At 45.1% G+C, this 26,910-nt stretch overlaps 7 protein-coding genes, 1 long non-coding RNA gene, 1 other non-coding gene and 1 pseudogene across 10 annotated transcripts; 7 read left to right on the top strand and 3 right to left on the bottom strand.

The window, feature by feature from the left end:
• The first annotated feature begins 4,660 nt into the window (after positions 1-4,660).
• On the top strand, positions 4,661-6,431 carry LOC9648551 (annotated as a pseudogene).
• A 1,906-nt stretch (positions 6,432-8,337) lies between these two features.
• LOC9648761 lies at positions 8,338-9,624 on the bottom strand. Its single transcript, XM_002984790.2, has 4 exons — positions 9,181-9,624; positions 8,905-9,063; positions 8,742-8,850; positions 8,338-8,638 (listed from the first exon to the last, which is right to left on the bottom strand). The coding sequence occupies exons 1-4, from the start codon at positions 9,601-9,603 to the stop codon at positions 8,442-8,444; spliced, it is 888 nt and encodes a 295-aa protein (XP_002984836.2). The 5' UTR covers positions 9,604-9,624; the 3' UTR covers positions 8,338-8,441.
• A 42-nt stretch (positions 9,625-9,666) lies between these two features.
• LOC9648760 lies at positions 9,667-11,229 on the top strand. Of its 2 annotated transcripts, none has more exons than XM_024689913.1 (4): positions 9,667-9,766; positions 9,828-10,000; positions 10,171-10,348; positions 10,420-11,229. In XM_024689913.1, exons 1-4 carry the CDS (start codon positions 9,706-9,708, stop codon positions 10,635-10,637), a joined length of 630 nt encoding a protein of 209 aa, XP_024545681.1. In that variant the 5' UTR covers positions 9,667-9,705; the 3' UTR covers positions 10,638-11,229. The 2 variants fall into 2 exon arrangements, with proteins under 2 accessions (XP_024545681.1, XP_002984942.1); XM_002984896.2 differs by having other exon boundaries at positions 9,668-9,766; positions 10,411-11,229.
• Positions 11,230-11,251: 22 nt separating this feature from the next.
• LOC9648550 (zinc finger CCCH domain-containing protein 25) lies at positions 11,252-12,227 on the top strand. Its single transcript, XM_002984895.2, has 4 exons — positions 11,252-11,452; positions 11,518-11,627; positions 11,690-11,877; positions 11,935-12,227. The coding sequence occupies exons 1-4, from the start codon at positions 11,280-11,282 to the stop codon at positions 12,106-12,108; spliced, it is 645 nt and encodes a 214-aa protein (XP_002984941.2). The 5' UTR covers positions 11,252-11,279; the 3' UTR covers positions 12,109-12,227.
• A 2,733-nt stretch (positions 12,228-14,960) lies between these two features.
• On the top strand, positions 14,961-16,901 carry LOC9648549 (IAA-alanine resistance protein 1). Its single transcript, XM_002984894.2, has 10 exons — positions 14,961-15,378; positions 15,440-15,523; positions 15,593-15,642; positions 15,695-15,860; positions 15,916-16,049; positions 16,105-16,212; positions 16,269-16,376; positions 16,427-16,528; positions 16,591-16,635; positions 16,688-16,901. Exons 1-10 carry the CDS (start codon positions 14,976-14,978, stop codon positions 16,838-16,840), a joined length of 1,353 nt encoding a protein of 450 aa, XP_002984940.2. The 5' UTR covers positions 14,961-14,975; the 3' UTR covers positions 16,841-16,901.
• TRNAR-UCG lies at positions 14,989-15,061 on the top strand. Its single transcript has one exon. It is a non-coding gene; the product is annotated as a tRNA-Arg (tRNA).
• A 33-nt stretch (positions 16,902-16,934) lies between the features above and the next one.
• On the top strand, positions 16,935-19,407 carry LOC112351660 (pentatricopeptide repeat-containing protein At4g39530-like). Its single transcript, XM_024689923.1, has 2 exons — positions 16,935-17,014; positions 17,086-19,407. Exon 2 carries the CDS (start codon positions 17,101-17,103, stop codon positions 19,285-19,287), a length of 2,187 nt encoding a protein of 728 aa, XP_024545691.1. The 5' UTR covers positions 16,935-17,014; positions 17,086-17,100; the 3' UTR covers positions 19,288-19,407.
• An 18-nt stretch (positions 19,408-19,425) lies between these two features.
• LOC9648759 lies at positions 19,426-20,778 on the bottom strand. The gene is made up of 6 exons (XM_002984789.2): positions 20,767-20,778; positions 20,507-20,614; positions 20,432-20,461; positions 20,130-20,341; positions 19,801-20,059; positions 19,426-19,743 (listed from the first exon to the last, which is right to left on the bottom strand). Exons 1-6 carry the CDS (start codon positions 20,776-20,778, stop codon positions 19,444-19,446), a joined length of 921 nt encoding a protein of 306 aa, XP_002984835.2. The 3' UTR covers positions 19,426-19,443.
• Positions 20,779-21,075: 297 nt separating this feature from the next.
• LOC9648548 (subtilisin-like protease SBT3.4) lies at positions 21,076-23,815 on the bottom strand. The gene is made up of 10 exons (XM_024689850.1): positions 23,765-23,815; positions 23,526-23,715; positions 23,324-23,479; positions 23,149-23,260; positions 22,566-23,082; positions 22,453-22,520; positions 22,178-22,399; positions 22,017-22,131; positions 21,761-21,959; positions 21,076-21,715 (listed from the first exon to the last, which is right to left on the bottom strand). Exons 1-10 carry the CDS (start codon positions 23,771-23,773, stop codon positions 21,171-21,173), a joined length of 2,133 nt encoding a protein of 710 aa, XP_024545618.1. The 5' UTR covers positions 23,774-23,815; the 3' UTR covers positions 21,076-21,170.
• A 2,463-nt stretch (positions 23,816-26,278) lies between these two features.
• Positions 26,279-26,716, top strand: LOC112351676. The gene is made up of 2 exons (XR_002994231.1): positions 26,279-26,320; positions 26,382-26,716. It is a non-coding gene; the product is annotated as an uncharacterized LOC112351676 (long non-coding RNA).
• Positions 26,717-26,910: the final 194 nt, after the last annotated feature.

The raw sequence follows: 26,910 nt of genomic DNA, 5'->3' as shown, positions 1-26,910 counted from the left end.
GAGAGCGGGGCTCTCAGGAGAGCTACGGCTCTCAGCTTTCATTCACGAAGGTGTGAACTTGCAAAGAAGCATGGTTGATTGTAAGCAATCAAAGAGAACAACTCAAGAGACAATCCATAAGGGTTCAAATATAGAAGGAAAGGGCCCATGAACAAGAGTGCACTCCCTTTTCCAATTGGTTAAGGGTCTTGGGATACATGGGGTTAAGTGTCCTTGGGTTTGAATAGTACTGGGTTGGATGACCTCCTGGGAAGTCCAAACTTAGGAGCTTACAGCATTATTCTAAATTTAGTAAGTTTTCTCACTTGTCCCAGAAACTAACTCCTAATATCAAGAGTGGCTCCCAAAGTGTGTGTATGTGTGTGGGTAGGTTCCAAATGTATAGAGATAGTGGTTAGAATGTATATTTAACTATGTAAGCAATGCAAAACAAGGGTTATATCACTCTTTGTCCTGTGTCCGATTTGGGTTTAAACCCAAACTCTATGCTGCTTTAGTTGGTGGGGTACCCTCCTCCTCATATTAGGCCACTAATATATCAAAATCGTGCCAAATACTGTCTGACCCCTCAAGAATATATTCTAAAAAAGAAGCAAGTCTCTAGTTTATATACAAAAAATTTATATCAATAGTTATTTGGTTATTTGGCTTTACATAGAATCTTATTTCAAATTTAATAATTTTAAAATTCTAATAAACCTAACATTTACTAGCTAGAAATCACAGAGTACAAATTTAAAAAAGTGATAAGGATACTTTTTTTGCAAACATCTTATTTTATGTTCTAACAAACATCCCTATTATGGCATGTAGTAAATATTTAAATTGTTAGAACAAGAAATGTCCTTTAGAACATTTTTATTTATATAATGTGTTGAGAGTTGTGAAATTATTAATTTTGCCATAACCTTATTATTTTAAAGTTGATAATGTTTTATTATAGGGACTAGAGAAATATCACAAACCTCTTCCAAATCTAGTATGAAAGAGGAAACATATAAATCCCCTACACATGCAACACTAATTCACCTCTATCTATTACTTTAAGTATTGCTTCTTTCAAGTGTTACATTCTAATATTGCCTCCAAGTTTTGCTTCAAGTGTTGCATTTTAGTATTATTTCAAGTGTTACCACCAAATGTTACTTTAAATTTTTGTTTCAGATATGTTGCATCCTAGTATTATCTCTATCCTTATATTGCCACCAAATGTTATATCTTCACCAAATGTTAACTCCATCCAAGTATTATTGCATATTTATCAAGTGTTACTTCTGTTACATCCTCTCTAAATATTCCCTTCATCCAAGAGTTGTTTACATTTTTTCCAAATGTGTTACTTTTCTTTCCAAATATTACCTCTATTTTCCAAATGTTAATCGAATTGTTTCCAAATGTTTCCTTTAAAGTGTTACTTTATTATTCTAATAGTGTTTCATTCTTTCTTAACGAGCTTCTCTAAATGTTGTTTCCTTCCCTTTTTATTTTTTGTAAATGATATATAAAATTTGAAATTCATCAAAACTTTTAAGCTATAGATCTTCAATATTCACTATTGGATCATTTTGAAGCTTTGTGAATATGTTGTACTTTTTTCTTTTAAATTTTTTATTATTCAAATCTTCCATTTAAGCCTCTAGCAAAAATCCTTTATATTTGTGTTTGCCCTAAACTCTCAAATAATGAGTATATTTATTTAGTTGGGCATTTCTTTTTTATTTAGTGTTAATATATGATGCATTTTCAATCATGGAAAAACCTCATATATCATTTGTACCTATTTACAAATTTTATATAGACCTATTTAATAGTTTAAATGCAAGATGATGCAAATATTGTTGTTGCTTAATCTGTCTAATATCTCATTAATGTAATGGACAAAAATAATATGTAAAATACAGACTAGTTAGTAGAAAAAGTGTGTTTTATTTGGATGTGAAATGATTTATTTATGCTCCCAGATCTAATTGAATCTTGAGCTTTGAAAACAAAAATAATTTATGTTTTTAAAGGAATATTCAAGTAGAAAAAAGGTTAAAGGGGAAATGAGATGATTTTGCATTTTTTTACGAATAAACTTATGAAATATTAAATGTCATTAAAGAAATTGTGATTAATAAAGTTAATTATGTGGTTGGCTTTAAATCTCAAGTCCAATGAAAATACACATATAAAATTCTTAAACTGATTTGGAAGTTAATGCAATGGAATATAGATGTTTGTAGATAGATTGGTTTTTTTTGCTATGTGTGTTCTTACAAGTTCTATATCCAAGTCAAGCTATACATTAAGTCTATTCACCTCATTATGTCATTTTGAACTCTTAATTTGGCTCTTGTTTTAAAATGACATCATCAACAGTCTCTTCATCCTCATATGTATTTTGTGTGCTAGATTAAACACTTTAGAATTAATATAGCAGACTGACTAGCAGAAAAAGTGTGTCTTATTTGGATGTGTAATTTTTTGCTTTATGCTCTCAAATTTAATTGAATTTTGGGCTTCAAAATCAAAAATAATTCAAGTTTAAAGGAACATTCAATTAGAAAATGCTAGAAGTAGGAAATGAAATGATTTTACATTTTCCTACAAATAAAGCTCATAAAACACTAAATGTTATTAAGAAAATGGTGATTAATAGGGTTTATTATGTGTTTTACTGGCAACTAACTATGGCTTTAAATCATCAAAATACACACATAAAATACTTAGAGTGTTTTAAAGGGTAATACAAACATATTCTGTACTCAATTAAACACTTTTGCAACTAATATAGCCTTAAAGATTACCAAAATTGGAATTAAAACCTTTTAAATTTTTTTAAAGAATATCAAAGAATGTGACACAAAACCTAAGAAAGCATTTAAAATTTTAATATAGCAAGTTTTAAAATACTTCCAAAAATATATGCTATCCACACTAACTTTTAATTAAGAGAAAAAAAGGTTTTATTTTCTTTTGTAAAGTTCTAATATAAACATTTCTAAATGGGAATTTTATATATTTTTTAGGCACACCTGAATAGATAGTTGCATAATGAAATATGAAGCATTTTAACACTTGTTATACTAAGTTGCAATATATAAAGGAGTTGGTTGTAAAACACAATTAAATTTTTTTTATTAAGTTTATAGAGTTAAGAGTTTTTTTTATGTGTTTTTTTGGATGTGAAGCTGTTTTAAGATATGAAAGAAGCTGAAAAATTCTTGAAAAACATAGTAAATAATAGAGGCATATAATGATTATTTTGGTTTTTTTTTAGCTAAAAAAAATCTATTTCACATAAGTTTTTAAAGTTTAATAAGGGACCTTTTATTATAAGAAACTCTATCCAAGCAAAAAAATTGGATAATAGGAGATTATAAAATACAACAGTTAAATATAGATAAGTATTTACACGCTCAACATTCTAAATATTAAACTCAACATTTGAGATAAGAAAATTAAAGGAAATCTCCACATTCTCAAGTGAATGAAAGAACTCCTTAATAGTAATAGTAAAATAAAAATGCAAAAGATAAAAATAAAGAATCATATAGCAAATTTAAAGATTGACACTTATTCCATGAAATCTTCAATTTATCATTATAGCTCTGAAGCAATTTGTTAATGTCAACAATCCACTTGAGTTCATATACATTATTTTCCCATAAGCTCAATCTTAAACATTTTCCATTCATAACTTTGCAATTAATGTGTTTTCTAACCTTTTTTTTTCTCATGTGTTTTTTTTTTCTTCCTCTTCTATATCATTTTCTTTTCCTAGCATGTTGAGTATTTATGACTTTTATAATTTTCATTCATAGTCTGCTGTTAAGTTGAGTATTTTGCGTTTTCTTTATACTAATTTAAATGCTAAACATATATATAAAGCAAATAATATTTCTTTTGTTTTATTGGAGTCTTTGATCAATTTTAGTGTTGAATATTCCCAATTCAAAAAGTTAAGTCACTTTTACTAGAGTTTTAAATTGAGTGCATTTCCTCAGTTGAGTACTATTAAGACTCATGATCATGCTCAACATCAATAAAAAACAATAAAACACCAAGAATAAAAAATGGTATATAATCACATCCCATGGAAAATGATAATAGCAACATACCAAGGTTGGCTAAAATACTAATATAATCACACCTCACAATATCAAAACTTTGATCTAATGGAGTACCATTAATAGCCTTAAGTGATATATTTCTTGATTAATGATGACATGGTATGACATAAGAAGAAAATATAATAAAGATTGAAAAGGAATAATAGATTTAATAGCTGCAATCCTAGATCTAGTGAAAAGCTAACATAAATCTAGAACAAAAGAATAAAAACAAAGGCATAATCTTGAACATCAAGGAAAACATGCTAAAAAAACTTTGTTCTATTATCCCTTCCTTTCACCAATGTGAGTGATTAATAGATATATTAATTAGGGTTTAGACTCTTGCTTAAACAAGACAGTCCTAAATAAATGGTTTATATATTATATTAATTAATAGATTAATTAAGTAAATTAATATTTATTTATTTATTTTTCTTTACTAAATATCTATTTTCAATAAGTTATTTCTCATCTCTATGTAAAAAGATAGTGCATTTTTCATTTCCGTTTCCCTATTTCTCGTTTGGTTTGAACGTTTTAGGTCAAGGGGTGCTTTTAGGTCAGTCAGTGAGATGCATTCGCCCGACGCGAGCGCGCAGCAATGGAGCCAGCAGCCGCCGATCGACATGAAGACGCTGTGGGTAGGCGATCTCCAGTACTGGATGGATGAGAGCTACCTCAATTCCATCTTCAGCAGCACTGGCGAGGTAAGAATGCATCGATCGCCTTCTTTCTTTCGTTTTCCCTTTCTTTCCTTTGCTAAATCCTTCGCTCTTCTTGGCGCTTGTGGCACCGCGTCGCTCGGCATTCTTGCTCTAGCAGCTGGTGAGCGCCAAGATCATCAGGAACAAGGCGTCGGGCTTCCCCGAGGGGTATGGATTCGTGGAGTTTGCGTCGCATGCATGCGCCGAGAGGGTGCTGACGGCGTTCACGGGCACCCAGATGCCGCAGACCGAGCAGCTCTTCCGCCTCAACTGGGCCTACTTTGGGATTGGCGAGCGCCGCCCCGAGGGAGGCCCCGAGAACTCCATCTTCGTCGGCGACCTGGCACCCGACGTGACCGACTATATGCTCCAGGAGACGTTTAGAACGCGGTACCCGTCTGTTAGAGGTGCTAAAGTCGTCACTGATGTCGCCACAGGGCGCTCCAAAGGCTATGGATTCGTCCGCTTTGCCGACGACTCGGAGAGGGTCCGGGCCATGTCCGAGATGAATGGGATCTACTGCTCCAGCCGTCCCATGCGGATTAATGCCGCTACTCCGAAGAAGGCTTTGATCCCGAGCGCGCCAGCTCCACAAAAAGGTGAGAGTTTCTTCGTTTTCTATCAACGTAGCTCACAGCTTTTTTCTTCGTCTCTCTCTTTTCAGTGACCACTTTTGCAACTTCACCTCTACAGAATGTGCCAAACGACAATGATCCGAACAACACAACCGTGAGTCCAGCAGAATTTTTCTCTCTTGCACTTTTCTAATGCTTCCTCTCTTTTATTTCTGGTAGATATTTGTTGGGGGTCTGGACCCTGCAGTGTCCGAGGAGGAGCTCCAGAAAACTTTTGGTGAGTTTGGCGAGCTTGTTTATGTCAAGATACCTCCGGGGAAAGGCTGTGGATTTGTCCAGTTTACTCACAGGTAGCACTGCCGACACTTGCAAGCTTTGTATTGAGAGAAAATCGTGTACTCGTTTGTCAGATCGTGCGCCGAGGAAGCATTAGGAAAACTTCATGGTACCATGATCAGGCAGCAAGCTATCAGATTGTCGTGGGGGAGAACCGCAAATAAACAGGTTTCTCAGATGTTTTTCTTTTTCTTCTTCGGTGTTTTTACTTCTAAAGAATTTTTCTCTGACAGTATCCCGCTGGATGGGGTGGTGATCCATCTCAGGGCTATTATGGATATGGATACGATGGCTATGGATACACACAAGGCCAAGACTCTACGTATAGTTATGCTGGATATCAAGGCTACCAAGGATACGGAGGCTATATGCAACCGGTAAATGCGAAAAACATTGTTCTTGCTTGATTTAAGTTTTTCTCTGCCACTGCCAGGGCGATCCGTATGCAATGTATGATCCTAACAACGAGGTTTTCGATCCCTTGACGCCACCCGACATTGATACGTGAGTAGAGAAGCCATATCCATGAACTTTGAGTGTTCTCTAACTTTGCGTTCCGTGCAGCCTCAACGCAGCATATATCGTCATGCACGAGCCATTTCTCGTCGGGCGGCATCTATCGCTCCCCCGAAGCACTGACACTTCGCAACCGGTGCTTTACTCGTGTTGAGCAGTGGTCTCTACCGCTGCGTTAACAGCTGATCAAAGAAAGAAAAAAAGAATTTCTTTCGAAAAGTCCAGGCATGTTTTCCTTTTCTTCCAGTAAAGAGGTGACGGTGTTTTTGCTCTTTTTTTGTTGGTGACAGCGTGTGGTGCCTGTGAACACTCTGGTTTTTTTCATGCTCTCTCACACTTTTCTTTTTGAGTGTTCTTCCTAGAGCTACTTCGATGGGTAACGTTTCCTGAGATCTGGATGTTAACTTTATTGAAAGAATGGCTGTTTTCAGGAAAACCACGAAAGAACTCGTCTTTGATTAGTCACCCCTCCACCAAGTGAGTAGCGTACGCTCGTTTCTTCCAGTCGTATAACCAGTGCAGTGGAATCCGATCCAAGGGCCCCGTAGGCAGCGCCAACTTTGCGATGGCCTCGTCCAGCTTGATCGTATCCAAGGTGAAGTCTGGAGTTTGTATAGCTCCCTCACACTGGGTGGTGTTTCCAGCCAGAGGAGAGGCCACCTTGTCTCGCCATGGATTCGACGTCGTGTCGTGCTTAAGATCGAGAGCTCTCGCGACGTTGTCGATCCAAGTCCCGGGGCCGCAGGGGCCGTATATCTCGATCACAGCAGCACGGCGTGGCATGAACATAGTCGCCCAAGTATTCGCTCCATGAACAGTGACGAGCACGTCGGTGTGTGAGAAGAGCGCCACCGTCTCCGGCATGGTCTGGTTGTAACGCTTGTCCGAAAGAAGCTCGTCCAGGAAGAGGATATCAAGCGGTGGACTGTCCCAAGCTCGGAGGTGTTCCATCACCTCGCCAGCGTTTGCTACTCGACGTCTTCTCGTGTCACTGCGGCCGTAGAACGCTACTCGGAGTGGCCGGGGTGGAGCCGAGACCGCTGGCTCCGGGACGCCGAAGAACTTAAAGGCGGCCTCGCGGTACGAGGTGATGGAGGCCGAGAAGACTTGGTGGCCGAGGGTGGTGGACATCCGGTCGCAGGAGGAGCAAGACAGTGTGATCCGCTCGAAGCAAACGGGGTGGTTCTGGCCGGTCGAGTCCATGACGACGAAGTCCGAGCCGGGGGAGAGCTCGGCCAGTACCCGGAACTGGAGCATGAAGTTCTCGCGCTCGTGGTTTCCGGCGTCGGCCTGCTCGATCCAGGTGGTGAACTTGTGGATCAGGAAGTGATTGATCGGCTGCATGGCCGTCTGGTTGAGCGGGGGGTGGTGCGACGCCAGGTGTGGCCAGATCCGCTCGGCAAAGTTGTGGAAGACGTTCCCCAAGTATGGAAGGATGTGAGTGGTGTTCCCGGGGATCCACCGAGCGCCCTCTGGAGCCTCCGGCGAGAGCTGCGAACCGGTCTTCTGGCACCACCCGCAAGTGGAGTTGTAGCCGGCGCTCCAGAGTTCCTGGAGCTTGGGCGATGCCGAGAGCGTCTGGTTGAGGTACTCGTCTGTGATGTTTACTAACACGATCTCTCCTCCAGGAAGAAAGCAAGCGTTTCTCACGACTGTGAGTCCATAGCCGTCGACGTTCCTGTTCTCCTCGAACTCTGTTCTAATCCCCGGAGGAGCTAGCTCTAGAACACGGTCGGAGACGTTGAGAGTTCTTCCTGCGAAGGCTTGTCTCAGCGGGACTGGAGCTACGGGAAGAGCAGCAGACCTTTGGATCAGGAGTGAATGGTCTGTGGAAGAACTCGTCCTCGTCCAGGTGCCAAGAGGGAAGAAAGTGTCCACGATAATCTCTCGGAAGAAGAAGAGTGCCAGGAGAAGGATCATCACCGAGTTCCCGACCCATCGCTTCTTCACCATAGTCGTCTCTCTTCCTCGAATGCTGAAAATAACTCTTCGATATTCCACGATTCACGTCGTGGACGGACGCTCTCACGCTGCCGTGGCTGTTACGTTGATAGATTATAACGTAACTTTCCACTAAAAGAGAGTAAACTTTACTTCCCGGAAACTTGGTTCTTTCAAGAACACGAGATTATTCTTTGTAATATGCCAAGAATTTAAGTTCACGAGATTATTCTTTGGAATCGTCGCTCCGTTCCAATATCATACAAGTTCTTCTACGTGGGGACTTCTTTGAAAACGTCCCCGAACAAAACACCCGACTCGAGTGGCTCCGTGCGAAGCTCGAACTCGCCAGCGCTCAGTTTTCCATCGATCTCTCCGACTGTGCGTTGCCAGTGCGAGCAAGCGCAGTAGTCGACGCCGTAGACCAGCACTGGCTGCAAGTGGGACACCGAAACTGCGACTCCTTCACCTGGAAGCAAGCAAAACCAAAACCAATGATGAGAAACACGGAAAGTTCTTCGCGTGATCTTATCGTTTCTCGGTTGACAGGGCCAAGAAGAATAGAAAAGTACCGTGTGTAACGCACAGGATGTTCTCTCCGGGGAACCTATCAGCGGCCGCTCGGAAAGTTTTCCCGTATCTCACATGAGAAGCCTCGGTTTCCTCTGGCCATTCTGGCAGCTAAAAGGACGAAAAAATCACTTCTTTTCTCCTTGAAAAGCGAAAGAACAGTACCTGTGGCCACATAGACTGTGCCACTGCATCCAGAGTTCCAGCGGGCAGCAGTGACTGGAGTTCGCCAAGATCAAGTATCCAAGGAACATCCGGAGAGGAGCGTGGAAATCTTATAGCAATGCTGTTCATGACCTCCGAGAGACCAAACTCGATCGACGCCTATGGAAAACAAAGCAAAAGTTTGAGATCAAGCACTCCCAGAAAGACAAGAAAAGAGAAAAGTTTGAGACGAAAAGCACAAGGGAGAGAAGAAGAGAAAAGTTCTTGCTTGCTTACCTTCACCTTGGAGGGATCAATCACAACTCCAGTGCTGCTATCGTTCCCCAGATCGGTCTGATTCACGCAAAGCGCCATGATCGCCTCGGCGGCCGTTTGGACGCATCTAAGATACGGGGAGATCAAAACTCTGTTGATCTCAAATCCCGCGAGCCGGAGCTTCTTCCCCGCATTCCAGGCCTGCTTCTTACCCGCATCGGTGAGCGGCGGATCCCAGGGACGCGACGCATTCGCGAGCCACTCCTTGTCGACATCGTCCCGGCGCTCGCCGTGGCGGAGGATGAAGACATTCTGCTTGAATCCCGCGCCAGCGCTCGTCGCCGCGACGCACTGCGGGAATCCGGATGTGATCCCCGCGCCCGACGCCACGCCCGGGGATAGAACTCCCACGCCGGGATCCAGCATCGTCGGCGATGGCTCCATCGAGGAACCCTAAACGCTGGCCAAATGCCAAGGCGGCAGCTCAAATAGAATCTTAAAGAATATTAAAAGAATATATCGGGGAAATTAGGGTTTGGGAGGAGAATGGGCGCTCTTCGCTGCTGGATCGCGCTCTGCGCGCTGGAGATCATCAGCTGCTGCCTAGGTGCGTGTGATCGATGGTTTCTGGCGATTTCTAGGCGAGATTGTTGATTTTTCTTGTCTAGGAATCTCTGCGCAGAATGTTACTCTAGAATCGCTAGCGATTTTTCGGACGCACGAATGGCTGGGGCACAAGCCGAGTTTGTATTTCAAGTGTAGGGACGAGAACAAGGTGGATTTGCCCGATGTGAAGGAGAAGGACCGGATTTATAAATTTGCTGGCCATGAATCCTGGCAAGTAAGATTGCTCGTTCCAAATAGTGTAGTCTCGATTTTTTTTGCTTGCTTCGATGATCATCGCTTCTTTTCGAAAGTTCTCATCCAAGTTTTAGTCTCGATATTTTTTCTGCTTGCTTCGATCGTTTCTTTTCTAGAGTTCTCATCCAAGTCTATTTTATTTACTTCCAGCCACTTACATCGCTCGTCGGTGTGAGATGCAAGCGGTGTGGAGTGTATGAGAAGAACGAGTTCCTCAAGGACGGCGTTTTCGACGAGTGGGAGCTCTGCCCAGACGATTTCGACAAGAGTGGCCGGTACTTCCACTTCAAAAAGGGTGAATTCAATGCAACGTTTCTTCAGTCGCTCGGTGAGAGTTCTTCCTTCTTTGCTTGCTTTCCTTGTATGACTTTCCTTTCGTTTTGTTGCTAGACGCTCCAGACTCAAGTTCTAGCAATGACGAGCCTCAAGCTCCCTCTTCCGGCCATGGAAGAGCAGCGATCACAGCGCTGGTGGCCCTCTTTAGCTTTCTCATGGTCGCGGGTCTCGGCATCGTCGGCTACACGAAGTGGCAGCAGAAGAAACGCGAAGAACAGCAGGCTCGCTTCATCAAACTCTTTGAAGAGGACGACGACTTTGAGAGGGAATTGGGACTGTAGAACACTTACTGGACAGAAGAAATAGTCTACATAGATTTTCACAGGTACTGGATGGACAAAGTGTAGAGCTTACTCTCTAGTTTCCAGGATGTTTGGAAGACACAGGTCCGTGGCTCTTCTGGAAGTCTCTCTGGTTCGACGTCGGTGCGTAGTCCCCGTCTTCCTCGACGAGAGAACGATAGTGATCGTCTGGGAAGAACAAAGTATGGAAGATCTTCAAGGGAAAACATTGTGAAAAGTTCACACAGACCTTGATGATCCAGTGGACGAGCTCCAGCTCCAGAGATGGAATTTGCTAGCAGCGAAATTCCCCCCAGGATCGCCATGAGAATGATCGCAAGTAAACGCTGCTGCGCTGCCATGATCTTATACGAAAGATGAGAAGATCCAAGGAACAAACTATGAGAGGCTCCTCCATTTTCATTTATTTGACTTCGCGCTAGCCGCGTTCTAGTCTCTTTTTTTTCGTGTTCTAGCTAGCCTTTGTTTAAAGCTCCACGATCGAGCGCGCCGTACGTCACTCACGTGTTAGCTAAAGTGGAGGGCGAATCTTTAACTAAGATTCGCATATTCTTATAAACCCAATTCACTCCACCCTTTTGCCCTTTGAGTTAGGGTTCTTGAAATTAGGGTTCTTGAGGGATGAATCCCTTGACGCAGGTGAAGAATCTCCAGAAGATCACTGCGCGGGAGAGTGCGTCTGGGATCGCCGAGTCTGCATCCTGGCACGCCGAGTACAAGGATTCGGCCTACATTTTCTTTGGCGGGCTAGCCTACGAGCTCAACGAGGGCGATATTCTTGCGGTGTTTGCACAGTAAGTGATTCTTTCGTTTAGATCTCTATGCTTCTTCGCTCTTATCGATTTTTTGGGGGGGATAGGTACGGCGAAGTTGTCGATGTGAATTTAATTCGCGACAAAGGTACCGGGAAATCAAAGGGCTATGGATTTCTCGCGTACGAAGATCAACGAAGCACCACACTTGCCGTGGGTGAGTAACTCTCTCTGGATTTTTTCCGAAACTTGCTGGCTGATTGATGATTTGATGCACAGATAATCTGAATGGAGCTCAAGTCGCTGGACGCACGCTGCGTGTGGATCATGTGAGAAAGTATCGGAAGAAAGAAGAGGAAGACGAGGAAGAGCGGCAGAGGAAACGAGAAGAAAACGGTGTTTGCTACGAGTTCCAGCGCGGAAGCTGTAGCCGGGGTGATTCCTGCAAGTTCTCACACGACGAAAACGTGAGTTGAATCGTTCAGATGTTTACATTTGTCTCTTTAACTTCCTTGTTTCTTCAGAGGAACAAGAACACTGGATGGGGAGCGGACGACGAGACAAAGTGGAAACACGATCGACACGACGAGTCGAGAGGTGAAAGGCCTCGGTTAGAGTCTCGGAAGAGATCTCCGAGAAGGGAGAGCCGTGTTGATGATGATGGCAGGCGATTAAGAGACAATGATAGAAGGAGATGACACTCCCAAAACAATAGGAACTCAAGAATTTTGTTTTCCTTTTAAATAAGTTAAAATAGAGGATTTATTGATGTTTAACTGATTCTAAAAAGCTTTAATTTTTTAAAACATAACAATTATTATAAGAACTTAAAAATGATATTTATAGTAATACCTATATATATATATATATATATATATATATCTGTGTGTGTGTATTACTATAAATAACTGATGGCATATTACTATAATTACAAAAAAAAAATATGTAAATTGATTTAGTAAAGTTATCAAGTTATATAATATATTTTAAATTAAGTAAGATTAAAATTTATTTAATTTACATAATATATAAATTATTATATTGAAAGCTCTACTAGAGTATGTGTTAAAAATATAAATATATCTTTATATTCTATTCTAGGCATGGAACTAAAAAGTCCTCCTTGAATTATAAACTTTAATTAATGATTACAACAAAATATATGTCGTATTTGAATTTTTTGTTTTTATATTTTATTTTGAACAAAAAATTTAAATTAAGTAAATTTATTTCTTATTGTGACAAAAAAAAATGCATCCTCCATTTTTGCATACTATTTTCTGATACTAACTATATATATAACATACTGTAATCCACTGTATCATATGTCATGTTGAATTTAAAGAGTTCATAATTATACTACTAAGGATTTCGATTATTCTTAAGCAATATAAATCATCATAGAATATTCTGAACAGTGATTTTGTTAAACTCAGTTACGAGGACAAAAGATAGTCGAAGGGGAGAACAAGGAGTTGAAAGACAGTGGGGGTCCGAGTTCTTTCTCTTATCATGGCCGTGTGTTGTGTGAAGGGTCATCGTAATCAGTGACATGAATTGAATGGTACTTTTTATCTTCCTGCAAGTGCAGAACAAGGCTCCACAGATTTTAAACATCTCAAAAGATCTGAGAATGAACTTACCAGCATTTTGAAATTCCTCACAACCTTCCTTGGCAAAGAAACCTTATCCACTGTGAGCAAAAAGAGAGACTCTTTTTAAGCTTGCATTCATCTTAGCAGGAAGAAAACCATGGAAAAAGTTACCTTTTGTTCCATCCTTGAAAGCTTCAACTTCAGCTTGTGAGATCAACACTGCAGCAAAGATCATGAGACAAACGAGCAAACGCATGCTTCTCGCAAACACGCCCATGCTTTCTCTATGCTTCTCCGGAAGCTCCACACTCACATTTAAACTCTCCCTAGCTCTTACAACAACACTTGTTCCACTCGGTCAGCTCACACCATCAAAGTGGTCATATATTGTGGCTGGCCTCTCTGCAAGCTGCTGCTTATAAATTGATAGAACACTATTCTACCAGCATTATAAGCCACAAACCATTTGTATATTATAGATTCATTGTTGATGCTGGCCAGCAAAACCACACTATGCTTCCTTTGAGGAAGCCAAAGAGTCAGCCATGTATAAAAACAACCATGGACTTGATATCCGTGTAGAGTAAATTTACACGCGCTTCCAAAAGAGTTCTATACTTATCCGGATTTTGGCGGGCCGCGCTTTGGATCGGTGTTTGGCGATGGATCGGCGTAGTCGTTTGTGTGGACCAAGTTTCTCTCGCGACGAAGCTTTTTGCTCTGGATCCGTGATAGCATCTGTTCCATGGCGAATCCACGCTCGAAGTTAAGAGCCTGAAGAATAGGAAGTATAAGTTACTTGGCGAAAACGAAGAGCTTTAAGAACTGGAGATTACGCGAAGAACAGTGGCGAAACGCAGCAAAAAAAAGAGATTTTTACCTCATCTACTAGTCTCTAAAGGCGAAGACACAGTGGGGGTGAGATCATGCAATACGAACGAATGAAAGTTAAGAGAGATCCTATCACGCGGCTAAAGAACAGTACGAAAAAAGAGAAAACAAGAGTATTTACCTGGTCCTGTGCAGCCACCAAGCTCTCATCTGCTAGAATTCCACGGAAGAATCAGGAACACAATCGGTTCTAGAGTAAAAAAGGAGAAAACAAAAGAGAGAAAGGCTCGCTCTACCTTCGGTTTCAGTGGCAACAGCGGCGAGGAGCAAGCATGATAGTAGTGATGCAAGCACTATCTTGCGAAAAGAAGCCATTTTTGCGCAGCGACGATGGAAACCCGGAGCCTGTTGAAAAGGGGGACGAGCAAAAACAATGAGAAACAAAGGGGGCAGCCTCAGGAAGAGGAACAGAAGTACATACTCACACACACACACGCACAGGCTATCTCTCCACAACTTTAGCTCTCGCCAGAAAACGAATGAGATGTTCTCCACTGAGTGGAAGAAAGGACAAAGTGGAAGGAGGGACCACAGCGACAGCCACCGTCAATGGTAGCAACACACACACAAGCACACGAATTCACTGCCAAACCATGCGAGAGATCTCTCGATCACACTTACGTAGTGCTTACGCACGAACAAAAGAGGAAGAAGAAGGAAAAAAAAGAAGCTTTTGACCAAAGGATAGCGTACCTCGAGTGGAAATTGGGAAAGAAATGGAGACGAACGAGATACGTATGGAGAAAAGTAGATAACGTTTCTTAGCGTAGAGAATTCGTGCCCATTTCTTTCGAAGCGCGTACTTTCTACGAGAATCTACCTGGAAAACAAAGTTTTGTAGAGATGGGAAGATATGTATTCAAGCCAGAACAATCCAAGCTAAGAATTCACGCGCGAGTACCTTCAATGTGGTGTTCTTCGCCTCTTGTTGGAGTGCCCAGATCAAAATTTCACGACGCGGTGGGCGAGCAAGACCTAGATTTCTCTTTCTCTCCTCTTGGAATTCGTTTGACTGGGGCAAGAGTTGACTAAATTGACCAAGGGAGTTGACTCTGCCGGTGGGAGTTTGGCAGTTTGCCATGATCTCTGCCAGGCCGTGTAGCGCAGTGGATAGCGCGCTGGACTTCGAATCCAAAGGTCGTGGGTTCGAATCCCACCGTGGTCACTGGTTTTTTATTTCCCTGCTCGAGAAGAGGAGCCCTAGATGCGCCATGGAGCGCGCATCCCTCGTTTTGCTCGTCGTCGTCTCGGCAGCGCGCGGATCTCTCCTCGCCTCAGCTCACGAGCACGAGCACTCGCATTCTTGCAGCCATGGCGGGCATCATCACTCCCGCGACCATGCTCATTCGCATTCTTCGCATGATCATCATCACGACGATCACAGTCTGCTACCGGAGGAGCTCGCGGAAGAGGAGGATCTCAAGCGCTTTGGATTCGGCAGCTCGGTGTTTGAGGATTCCAGGAGCGAGCTCTCGAAATTTGGTATGTTTTGTAGTATAGGTTATAGCGTAGAGTTTAATACTCTATTTGTTTTCCTCTGTAGAGCTCTGGACTTACGCGATGGGAAGTTCGTTATTGGTGAGCCTGGTTTCTCTCATCTGTCTCGCGACGGTCCCTTTGATTTCCTGTACGATGAGCTTTTTTTTTTCCTTCGCATGGAACTTTTTTTTCTCTAACACCAGCTCGATCTTTGCAGCTAAAGGACCTCCTCCTGCGAATTTTGTGAACACTTTGGCGGCATTTGGAGTAAGTTCTTGAACCTGGTTATTTAGAACAGGTCTTAGAATTTTACCGGCAGGGAGGTGCCATGATGGGCGATGCGTTCCTCCACCAGCTGCCTCACGCGTTTGGAGATTCAAGCCATTCTACGCATTCGCACTCTCATTCCCATCATTCACACGATCATGATAACGGAGGTCACGCTCATTCGCTTAAGGAGATCTCAACTGGACTTTGTGTTCTCGGTACGTAAAATTGTTGTAAGAAGTTTTCTGATAACAGTAGTATGCTTCTGCGCAGCCGGAATTTTACTGTTCTTCATGGTTGAGAAGATAGTGCGCTACGTCGAGGAGCACGGTTTTCAAACTTCGCATTCACATCACCACCATCCCAAAAAAAATGATGGTAATGCACCTGACTGCGACAAAAGTTCTGTAAGTTTTTCCTGAAGCTCTTTTGTTTCGCCTCAACGAACAAACTTCGCTCCAGGAAACTGAAAAGATCCCTCCAAAAAATTCCAAGAAGAAAAAAGCACAGAAGAACGCTGATGGATCTAAACTTGTGCTGGGTTATCTGAACCTGTTCTCCGACGGAGTGGTATGGTTGCAGCTTTGGAATGCTCCTATCATGCTTTAAGCTCATTATTTTCGCAGCATAACTTCACCGACGGAATGGCGATAGGAGCAGCTTTTCTTCTATATGGAACAAAAGGAGGCTGGTCCAGAACGTTCTTCCTTCTTGTCCACGAGCTTCCTCAAGAGGTTATAACTCTCCTGGCATTGCTGCTTTCTTAATCGCTCGTATATTTCAGGTTGGAGATTTTGGAATTCTTGTAAGATCTGGCTTCACTGTTTTCAAGGCTTTGGCATTCAACTTTTTGTCTGCGTTGGTTGCTTTGGCTGGCACTGCCGTGGTATGTGTAGCTAGCTAGCCATTTCGGTTTTGTGGTGTTCACATGGTTGAAACTCAATCCAGGCGCTAGTTTTTGGGGCCAATCCCGAGCAGTCATCGGTGATTGAGGTATTAAAATCTTACGAGATGGACCGCAACTGACTTTTAGAAACTCTTGCAGGCGTTCACGGCCGGAGGCTTTTTGTACATCTCCTTGGCAGGAGTTATACCTGAAATGCATCAGCAAGGAAGCTCTATCAAGAGCACATTGCTCCAGCTGTTTGCATTAACCTGTGGAATCGGAACTGCGGTTGCAATTTCCATCGCAGAGTGAAAGATAGGTACTTCAAGACGATTCTTTTATTTAATCTCTTAATTGAAAGATTGACAACAAAGACTAAGACTTCTGTTGGAGGAACTTCTCTAGGGTTTTGTTGCAGATAGATGAAGTTTTGCTGCTCTTTTGGATTGCGCTGCTTCGACCCAAATGCCTTCAACAGTGATATAGGTACCTTGCACTTTCATTCAGCTAAAGCATTAGTGAATGCTTCATCATTTTGTCATGTCTTTGTTTTGCAGCCTTTGCATCCTTGTATGCTTGCAAACGGAGCAGCGAGATCCAAGTTACTTGCTGCGCTGAAGGTATGCACGAGCTCAAGAGACCTCCGCACGGGAAAAATCCTTCACTCTCGAGCCACCGAGATCGGGCTGCAGTCGGACACATTCATCGCCACCTCCTTGATCAACATGTACGCAAAATGCGAGAGCATGGGGGAGGCACTAAAGGTTTTCAACTCGACTCTCAACCAGGACACGGTTCTCTGGAACGCTCTCATGCTGGGATACGCAAGAAATGGCGAAGAAGAGCTCGCTCTCAAGCTCTTCTTCAACATGAAACTCGGAGGCTACGCTCCAAATGCTGGGACTTTCGTGGCCGCCCTCAGAGCTTGCAGTAACTTGGCAGCGAAAGAAGCTGAGCAACAAAGTCATGACGGAGCTCGTTTGAAGTTGCGAGCTCTGGAGCAAGGCCTCGAAATTCACTCACAGGCAGCGATGGTGCACTGCGAGTCGGACGCTTTTGTGACGAGCAGTCTCGTGGACATGTACGCAAAGTGTGGGAGCTTGGTGCTGGCTCGGCGAGTTTTCGGCAAGATGCCCAGCTGCGACGTTGTGACTTACACCGCTCTCATGCTCGGCTACGCGGACAACGGGCAGGGAGAGACGGCGCTTGAGCTGTTTGGGAGCATGCAAAGCCGGGGCTGCGCTCCCAACGCGCGAGCTTTCGTCGCTGCTCTCAAGGCTTGCACGACAATCGCCTCGCAGAGAGACAGAACAAAGGCAGAAAGAAAGCCGCAGACGGATGGGAGGAAGATGGAAGCCTCGGCAAGGAGCTCTCAACAGGAAGATAGCTCACAGGTCGATAGAAGGATGGAAACTCTCCCGGGAAAGAGCGCCCAGGTTGATGGAAGAAAAACAGTCTTGGCAAGAAGCTCCCGAGCGTTTGATGCGAGAAAGCTGGAAGCTTTGGAAACCGGGATGGCGATTCACTCTCAGGCAGCGAGATCTTCACAAGACTCGGACACCTTCGTGGCCAACAGCTTGCTGGGAATGTACGCAAAGTGTGGAAGCTTGGTCGATGCTCGCCGGGTTTTCGATAGGATGCCGGCTCACACTTCCGTGTCGTGGAACGTTTTGGTGCTCGGCTATGCCGAGAATGAGGCGCCCGAGCTCGCCGTGGAGCTAGCTCTAGAATGGATGAGACAAGATCCAAGTGGCGGCGGTGGCGGCGGTGGCTCCATTCTTCTTCCAGCTCTCAAAGCTTGCATGGCTATGGCGGCCCGTGAGGAGAGCGCGGAGATGGACGAGGGCAAACTCGTCAAGCTTGGAGCTCTGGAGAGAGGGATGGAGCTACACTCCCGAGCTTTAGACGTCTCGAGCAAGGTGGCGAGCTCGCTTGTGGATCTCTACTCCAAGTGTGGGAGCTTGGACGACGCGCGGCGAGCTTTCCAGTCGATCGATCGCTGCGACGTGGTGGCGATCACGTCGCTGCTGCTGGCGTGCTGCGAGAGTGGCGAGGCTGGAGCGGCGCTGGATCTCTTCTGGAGCATGATCCTCGCGAGCGCGAGCTCCATCGCGCCGGACGCTCACTGCTACGCGGCGGGGCTCAAGGCGGCGGCGATGGCGGCGGCGCTAGACGCCGCGCGAGTGATCCATGGCGAGATTTGCCGGTCGGGGCTGGCGGAGGAGGAGATTCTAGTGGCGGCGCTGGTGGACGCGTATGGAAAGTGTGGAGCTCTCCTCCTCGCGGATCGCATCTTCGATGGCGCTGGATCCAGAGGCGTGATCGCGTGGACGTCGATCATCACCGCCCACAGCCGCGAGTCCCAGCGCGCGATCGCGCTGTTTGGAGCGATGGTCGAGGACGGAGTGGCGCCCAACGCCGTGACGATCCAGAGCGTGGTGGCGGCGTGTAGCCACGGCGGGCTGGTGGAGAAGGGGAAGGAGTTCTTCGCAGCGATGGCGGAGAGGTATGGCGTGGAGCCGGAGATGGAGCACTACGTGTGCATGGTGGATCTCTTGGGTCGAGCCAACGAGCTGGATGCCGCGGTGGAGCTGCTGCGATCGATGCCCTTCCGGGCGAATGCGGTGGCGTGGAGGACGATCTTGAGCTCTTGCCGGCGGTGGGAGAGCTATGATCTCGCCAGAGCCGCGTTTGAGAATCTGGTGAGGATGGATGCCAGGGATGGCGCTGGGTATGATCTCTTGCTGGCCAGCGTTTGAAGAAGCCATAGCATTGCTCCCGAGAAGCTGGAACGCTACATTTGCCCCTCCAGCTCTCTACAACATGGTCAATGCAAAGTCAACATAGTCAATGCGAAGTCAATGAAAGGCTGTTAAAACTTTTTTGTAAATTAGCATATGTTTACATCCAGGGTATCAGGATGATTGGAAGAGCTGACGAAATGCTTTCTCAGTCAAACCCGGCGCAGCATGGAGCAAATGCCCAACCCCGGCAAGTTCATGATACTGGATCCACGGGAGGGATCGATGGACATAGCGCTGCAACGCCACAGGGACGAGATAGTCTTCGTCACCCTGCCATATGTGAACCGACCCATTCTTGCTCGGGAATGGATCCGGGACTTCCGAGGGGTCGAACTCCCAGTTGCCAAACATGACCATCTTGTCGCGTATTTTCGACTCGAAGATCCCCTGCTGCATTGCCTCTTCGGCAATCTGGACGATGAAAACTACATGAGTATCATAGAAACAATCGGAAGTATTGAAACTTACAGCAGGATCCGGTTTTCCTCCGAGTATTGTGTCCCTGTCCATTGGGTTGCAATGTAAGTGGAGCGCTCCCATGGTGCTCGACGTTGGGAGAAGCTTTTGTGTCATCCAAAAGTAGAGGAAGGAGGGGGTGTAGTGAGCGACGAGCAGCGCGAGCTTGTCTCCAATTGCCTGCGTGTGAAACGCATTGTAGGCTTCCCGGGATGGGAGCTTCGACCACCAAAAGTTTGTGACGGGCGAGAACATCAAAACTCCAGCTAATCTATAGCGAAAAGTTAGTTCTCCGAACAACGAAACGAAAAGAACTATGAGACATGGAATTAACGTTTTACCTGTGGGGGATGTAGTAAAGGCAAGACCAAGCGGTGTAGCCTCCAATCGAGATAGATGCCAAGTAAAACTTTGGTCCCAGCTCAAGTTGGTCTGCGAGTTCTTCAACGTCGAAAGCCTCCGACTTCACGGCTCGTGTTGGATTTGGGTCGCTCTGTCCATAACCGGCTCGATCGTAAGACACCATGTACACACTCAGCTCCTCGAGAAGCTCCTAGGAAAGACCAAAACACGATGGAAGTTAATGAGAAGAGTTGCTTGTTTCATTCTTAAAACCGAACTTGGAAAATCCTAGAGACCATACCTGTGATACCAGTGAGAAGCAACACTTCGCCTGGCAACTGCGGAAGGAATGTGATTCTCATTGGCGGGCACCGACCTCACCATTTGGGATGGAAGGATCTCTCAGCAAGTTTGGGGGAGAGCTCTCGGCATGAAAGGAAACCAGTTCTACGTCGATTCCAACACGTAGCTTTGAGCTTGACACCTGTTAAACAAACTTAATAGTTAAGAAAATGTGGTGTCTAGTGCTCACATAATTTGAAGATAATACTATGTTGACTTTTACAAGAGTCAAAGGGTCCACTGCCAGTACGATATTGAGGAGAATTTTGCTTCAGGCTTCATTCAATCTCCAACTGGAGCACCCATCTTAGGACGGCAGCCTGGTGATCGACTTCACTGTCTGGAATCGCTATCCTCTACAATTGATTGAAGAACTGTTGGAAACAGATTGGGAGACGATGGTGGACACGAGCGCTACAAGCAGCAGGCTATCGTCAAGAGTCAACAATTCCTGATCGCAAGTCGTAGTTTTCTGGAATAGTCCCACGTTGTTGATAGCTTTGGAACAAAGGCAACATGAATGATTTACAACACAGTTGCACTCGCCAACTGAAATGGTAAATGGTTTGGGGCTTCACGAAACATTGAATTGCTTTTGAAATCAAAGAGGGGCAAGTCTTATGGTTTATATTCATACCATAGATGATTCTCGCTTAGGGTGCAAGAAACAGTTATTTCGTCGTTTATTTACCACCCAGTCAAGCACGAATGAAATCGTTTACCTGGACACTAATGGGGCTCCGTACATAATGGACGCCATCTGACCAAGTGATGGAGCCAAAAGCATAGTGCCCCACTGAACGAACTATTTGAGCAGCCTCAAACGTGATCTCATAAGACAGCTTTGTCACGGAACTGTTGAAATGGAGAATGTCCGGTTTGACTGTAACTCTGACGCTATGCGGCTCTTCCACGATTGCCCTGTAACTTGAGTATGGTGTCCCTACGTTTGTCACAACTCTTTTCACTGTTTTGGCTCCCACCAGATTGGAGATTGTTATCGAGGGATAGTTCAGCTCAGTGGCTGCTAGAGTCTGAGACGAGCATTTGGAGTGTTCAATCTTGCAAACGCTGCCCAGGCTGCAGCAGAAGAGAGCATAGTCTTGAGGAGTGGTAACGTAAACAAGGCCTGGATCTGCTGCTTTGGTTGGATTGATGTGTCCTGCACCATATCCGAAGGGGTTGGAATAACTTAGTGTGTAACTATCGGTTATTATATCCCTTGTGTTGTCCATGTTCCAAGCTGCAAGCGTGATACTTCAGGACAGAGCTTGCAAAACCCACATACCTGTTGTCATAATTGCAGACTTGATTGCGGAGGGGCTCCAATCTGGATGCAAGGATTTAAGCAAAGCCGCAACACCGGAAACGTGAGGACAGGACATGGACGTGCCGCTCATCGCTCCAAAACTCTTTGCTGAGCTGCTTGAATGGCTTTTTGGAGGAATAGCTGCGATTATGTCAACGCCAGGAGCAATGATATCAGGCTGCAATGCCGGTGATATATCAGATGTTTGAATTTGGAAACCAAATGACTCACAAACCTTTAGAATATCAGGAGAAATTGGGTTTGGTCCCCTGGATGAGAAGGTTGCAACAGCAGGGGCTGGTCCAATCCCGGTCACAGTTTCAGGTGGATGGATATAGATCGTTGACGATCTGCAATTGGAGGTAGGCAAGTTCAAACAAGATCGATCTGGCTTACCTCTCATGTGATCTGTGACCTAAGAGCTGCACACCGCATGCACTGGGAACTACAAATATAGGGAGCGACAAGGTTCCTGTTATCGGTATCAATCCGGCTGTATCGGTGATTATAATTCCGGTGGCTCCAGCCTTTTCGATAGCATCTAGGTCCAAGGAAGCAATGCAAAGGACATACTTCCCTCTCAGGGTGGTACCATTCAATCTCGCTTCTGTGCAATAGCTGCAGAGAATTCACCTCATCAGAGAGATACTAGTGTCCGAATGTATGCATACCCATCCTCTCCAGAGGCAATTCTATGCAATCCAACTTCAGAACCGGTCCGATGCTGTAATGGCGTTGCCTGTCTAAAAACATTTAAAAAGGTTCGTACAGCCATTTTGCAAACCTGGCAAGAGGTAGCATTGTCGGGAAGAATGATCTTTGCATAGAAACCCCGGTCAATAGTGCCTGCTCCCACACTCAGAATCCAGGGAGCAGTGTTAATGATTGTGGACGGATATGGTCCCGAATTGCCACCACTTGCCACAACCAAAATCCCATTCTGGACTGCATGAAATGCGGCAATTGCAATGCCATCCGTGTTGTAGTCGTACGTATTATCCACACCTGCAGAAATGGACAGGATGTCGACTCCGTCATAAATTGCGTAGTCGATTGCAGAAATAATGTCTGCTTCTAAGCTGCTACTCTCTTCATAGAATTTGTACACTGCAAGCCTGGCCATTGGTGCTCCACCACGAGCTATTCCGCTGCCAAATTCATCATCGCTGGCTCCGTAAACGAGCCTGCCTACAGCGGTCGACGATGTATGCGTGCCGTGAGAGTCTTTGTCTCTGGGTGATCTATAGTCCTCCACGCTAGGATCCACATTTTGGTCGAAATATCGAGCTCCTATAAGTTTCCTGCATTCATAGAGTAAACGGCTATACTTCCAAGTTCCAAGTCACTCGGAGGTCCCAACAACGAACCTATTACAGTTTGAAGCCGTGAAGTTCTCGCCTATTTGACATATTCCCTTCCATCTTGTGGGAACTGCTGGCATTGATTTGTCATTGAAACTCTCAGCTTCAGGCCATACACCTGCAGAAAAGTTCCGAAATTTTGGTATCTGCTGCACACTAGAATGTGAAACTTAACAAACACCTGAATCCACAACCCCAACAATTACGTCCACTCCGAAGCCAGATTCTTGCAAAATGCCTGTGGGCTTCATGACATCCAGTCCAAGGAAGTCCCAGCTGTGAGTTGTATGCAGCTTCACCTTTTTGCTGTGGAACACAGACACAACTCCAGGCATCTCTGTTGCAGAAGTATTAGCCTGAAAACTGAGAGCACAGCCACTTACTGGACAAAGCTTTTGCATGCCTTGGATTCATATCTGCTGCGAAACCGCTGAATCCATGCCGGTAGCTGTACAAGATAGCACCTTTTGCCAAATCTTCACTTCCCAACACACTGGCCAGCGTTTCGTGATGGGATTTCGTTACCAGTTCGTGGTCTTTGACGGTTTTCTTCCCCATGTAGACTATATAAACCTACGATGGCACCAGTTAGCGACCGATGTAGACTCAATAAAATACTTACCTCTCCCATCGAGCACTGGATTTGAGCCAGAAGAATAAGAAAAGCGATTAGTGGTCCCATTCTTCAGGAGTGCAATGCAATGGAAAATCCCTAGCTGCTTTCCGAGCATACCCGGGGGTTGATATAGAGGCTCAGCATTCTGATCAGATGTACTGTGTGGGCCTCCAGGCACTCGAATTTTCTTTAGTTGCGATTTGAATCCGACCACTAGTAGTGGAGCCGCAAACAGCCAATGGGGTTGTAGTGCTGCCACTTCCCCAGCAATTCACTGCAGCAGAACTTTGATTGCAGGATCGAACAGGAACAATGCACAGTACTCATTGCAGATGAAAAATAAAATCGAGAAGCACATTAGGCTTCGTCCATCGATGATCCTGCATGTAAAAACATTCTCTCTACGAAGAAAGTCGATGAACAAGCCGTTCCTGTTCAAAGCTGCGTAATCTCTTAGTGCGGATAGAAGAATATGTGTCAATTCAACCTGGAGCCTTTACTTTTAAGATACTTGTGGTGATTAATTCTACAAATGTATGCAAGCCTGAAGTGGTGAATCTGCTGTTTATGAGGCGGTATGTGGCACTGGCTTTACACTTAATGTGGTACTGGTATGAGTATGCTGATGCGAGAATGACGCCTGGAAATTCAGCCACAAACAGACCTCTACAATTAAGATATCAGGCCGAGGCAGGTTGCAAAGTGCTGAAAGACAGTTCTAGGACAAATAATCATCGGCTGGGATGGCGTTTCGCCGACGGCTGGGATGTGATCAACGATCAACGGTGCCGATGTGCTTAGCTGTGAATATTCTCTAAACAATTAGAATATTTTCTATGTTTAAGTGGCAGAAGCAGGCAGCTGCGATTCCATATGGCAGCGCGCACGACGCACGCGCATACGTCTTCTATTGGGATTCTTGATCACGGCCTACGCTAGCAGCAAAGAGGGTAGAGGGAGTGAGCGAAGCAAGGACACATAAGGTAGCGTTCCTTAGGCTGGCGAGGTCTTGCTTGGCTCTGGAGCAGGGCAACCTTGTTCGGTCGCTCCTTGAGGAGTGTGTGCCACAGAGATTCTAAGGAATCACTCCAGGAAGCTTGGCTGGCTGGAGAAGTCAGTGCTCTAGCATGGAAGAGCTACGCTGTTCCATCATTGCTAAGACTTTTAAGCTTGGGAGTTTTTAAGGTCGAGTCCACTGAGCAGAAGCGCCCCAATGCAGTGGACATGGCGACGTCCCATTCGATCCCAGCCCTCACGACACAAGCATCTCCATCGCCCTGATCGTCACAGCATGAAAGAAGCGTCGTGTAGGTGCTCGTGTATCTTTGGATTGCCCGCACTGGGCATCAGCAGGTCACCAGATTTTTCTGTTTCTCAAAATATCTCTTGAAAAAGATCAAAGGTTTGAATTAATGACAAGTATATTATGGAGGAGCTGAGGTGGAGTCTAAGTTAAGAGTCCCTGTCTGGTGCAGGTGGACAACTCTGCGTATGCTTGCTTGCTTTTCTTGCCCCCACAATGAGCATTGTGGTTGAAATAGTTTACTGGCAATACAAAGAGACAATACGTTACATTACAGGCTCTTTTATCTAGGATATGACATCACTTGAATCAGGGGTGTCCCGGACCACCCCGGCGTGATCTCCCGGAACACTCTCATCGTCGCCTATGCGTCTTTCTCGGGCTTCATGGAAGCTCTCGGCATCTACTCGCGTATGGAGCTCTAGGGGCCTTCGAGTGTCCTCCGACACTGTTGTTTGCAACTCTTTGATGAGCATCTGTGGAAACGGAGCGTGTTCAAAGAATCGTGCGACATGATCTTTGGAACGCCATCAGGGTCTCAACTCGGAATCGCTTCAGCTCTACCAGAGAATGGAGCTCGAGGGCAAACGACGTTGCCTCTCTCGATCATGAACGCTTGCACGGGACCAGTCGACTTGCACACCACGAGGCTGATCCACTCCAATTTCGAAGAGAGCTTTGCGACGAGCGGCAGCCGAGAGAACGAAGCTCAAATCCGGAACGCCCTCGTCAGCGAGGTGCGCGAGCTTGGGCGACGCCAGGACAACTTTCGAAACAATGCCACGCAAGGATGTTGTATCCTGGAACAGCTTGATCGCTGCGTACTCCGTCAATGGCTACGGTGACCTCGCCTTTGACTTGTACCAGCGAATGCGGCTGTCCCACGAACGTCACCTTTACCAGAACGCAATGTTCGAGCAAATAAGGATTGCTGCGAGCCCACGTTGCTCGCGTCTAATGATATTATCTGCCATCTTTCTTCTCCTGATCAACCATGTCCTCGATTCCACACTAACATAGAAAACTTTTTATTTTATCGAGTGAACCAAATGGTGGTGCTACCATGGTTATCAACGTCATCTCTTGGCCACTCAGTGAACAACACCTTGCATTTCTTCAAAGTCTGTGCCAGCCTTTATGTGAGTATGTGACCCCTCGGCCTTTATCAATGGGAGCCTGCCCCTTCGTTTTTCTTATTCTTTCTCTTGTTTACCATAGAAATGGCTCCTTCCAAGCTTGTGGTCGCCATGGAGACCAAGGTAGAGCGCAGATGCTCTTTGTTATCTTTCTGGGTTCTTATCGTTTTGAGTTGATTTGCAGACTCGAGCTTGAGATCTCTCATTCTTTCACGCGTGAAGGTCGAAGTGGGAATCGTGGTGGATCAAGATAGAGAGGCACGATAGAGCTTTGTACAGTGTCCCATGTGTGTATGTGGAACAAGATGCCGTGGTAGAGATCAGTAAGATCAGCTCCTCATCATCGAGGGATGCGATAGAAACTAGGATCGAGTGATCCCTGACTTTTTCATTTCCATCGCTATCAATGTTGCGCTTTACTAGATTCATTGGATTGGCGGTGCTCCTCCCTGTGGAGCGTCGGCAAAATCGCTGGTAGATCTCTTATATGTTTTGAATTAAATATCTAAGTTAGAAGCATCCAAGACGCTCCTGCTCGCCAAGTCGGTGTGGGCATGACCGTGCATACATCTCCAGGATGGCGTTCTCCAGCGCCAGCTCTCATGGCTCAATGATCTGGTCCACTTGAGGACCACGAGCGATTGGATTGGAGCGCGGTGGAGTGGACCAAGTCGTCCAGCTCCAGTATTCGATGGAAGAGATCCAGCGCTCCA

Source organism: Selaginella moellendorffii, unplaced genomic scaffold (assembly GCF_000143415.4).
Source record: "Selaginella moellendorffii unplaced genomic scaffold, v1.0 SELMOscaffold_64, whole genome shotgun sequence".
Lineage (NCBI taxonomy): Eukaryota > Viridiplantae > Streptophyta > Lycopodiopsida > Selaginellales > Selaginellaceae > Selaginella > Selaginella moellendorffii.
This window is presented reverse-complemented; position numbering and strand designations above follow the sequence as displayed.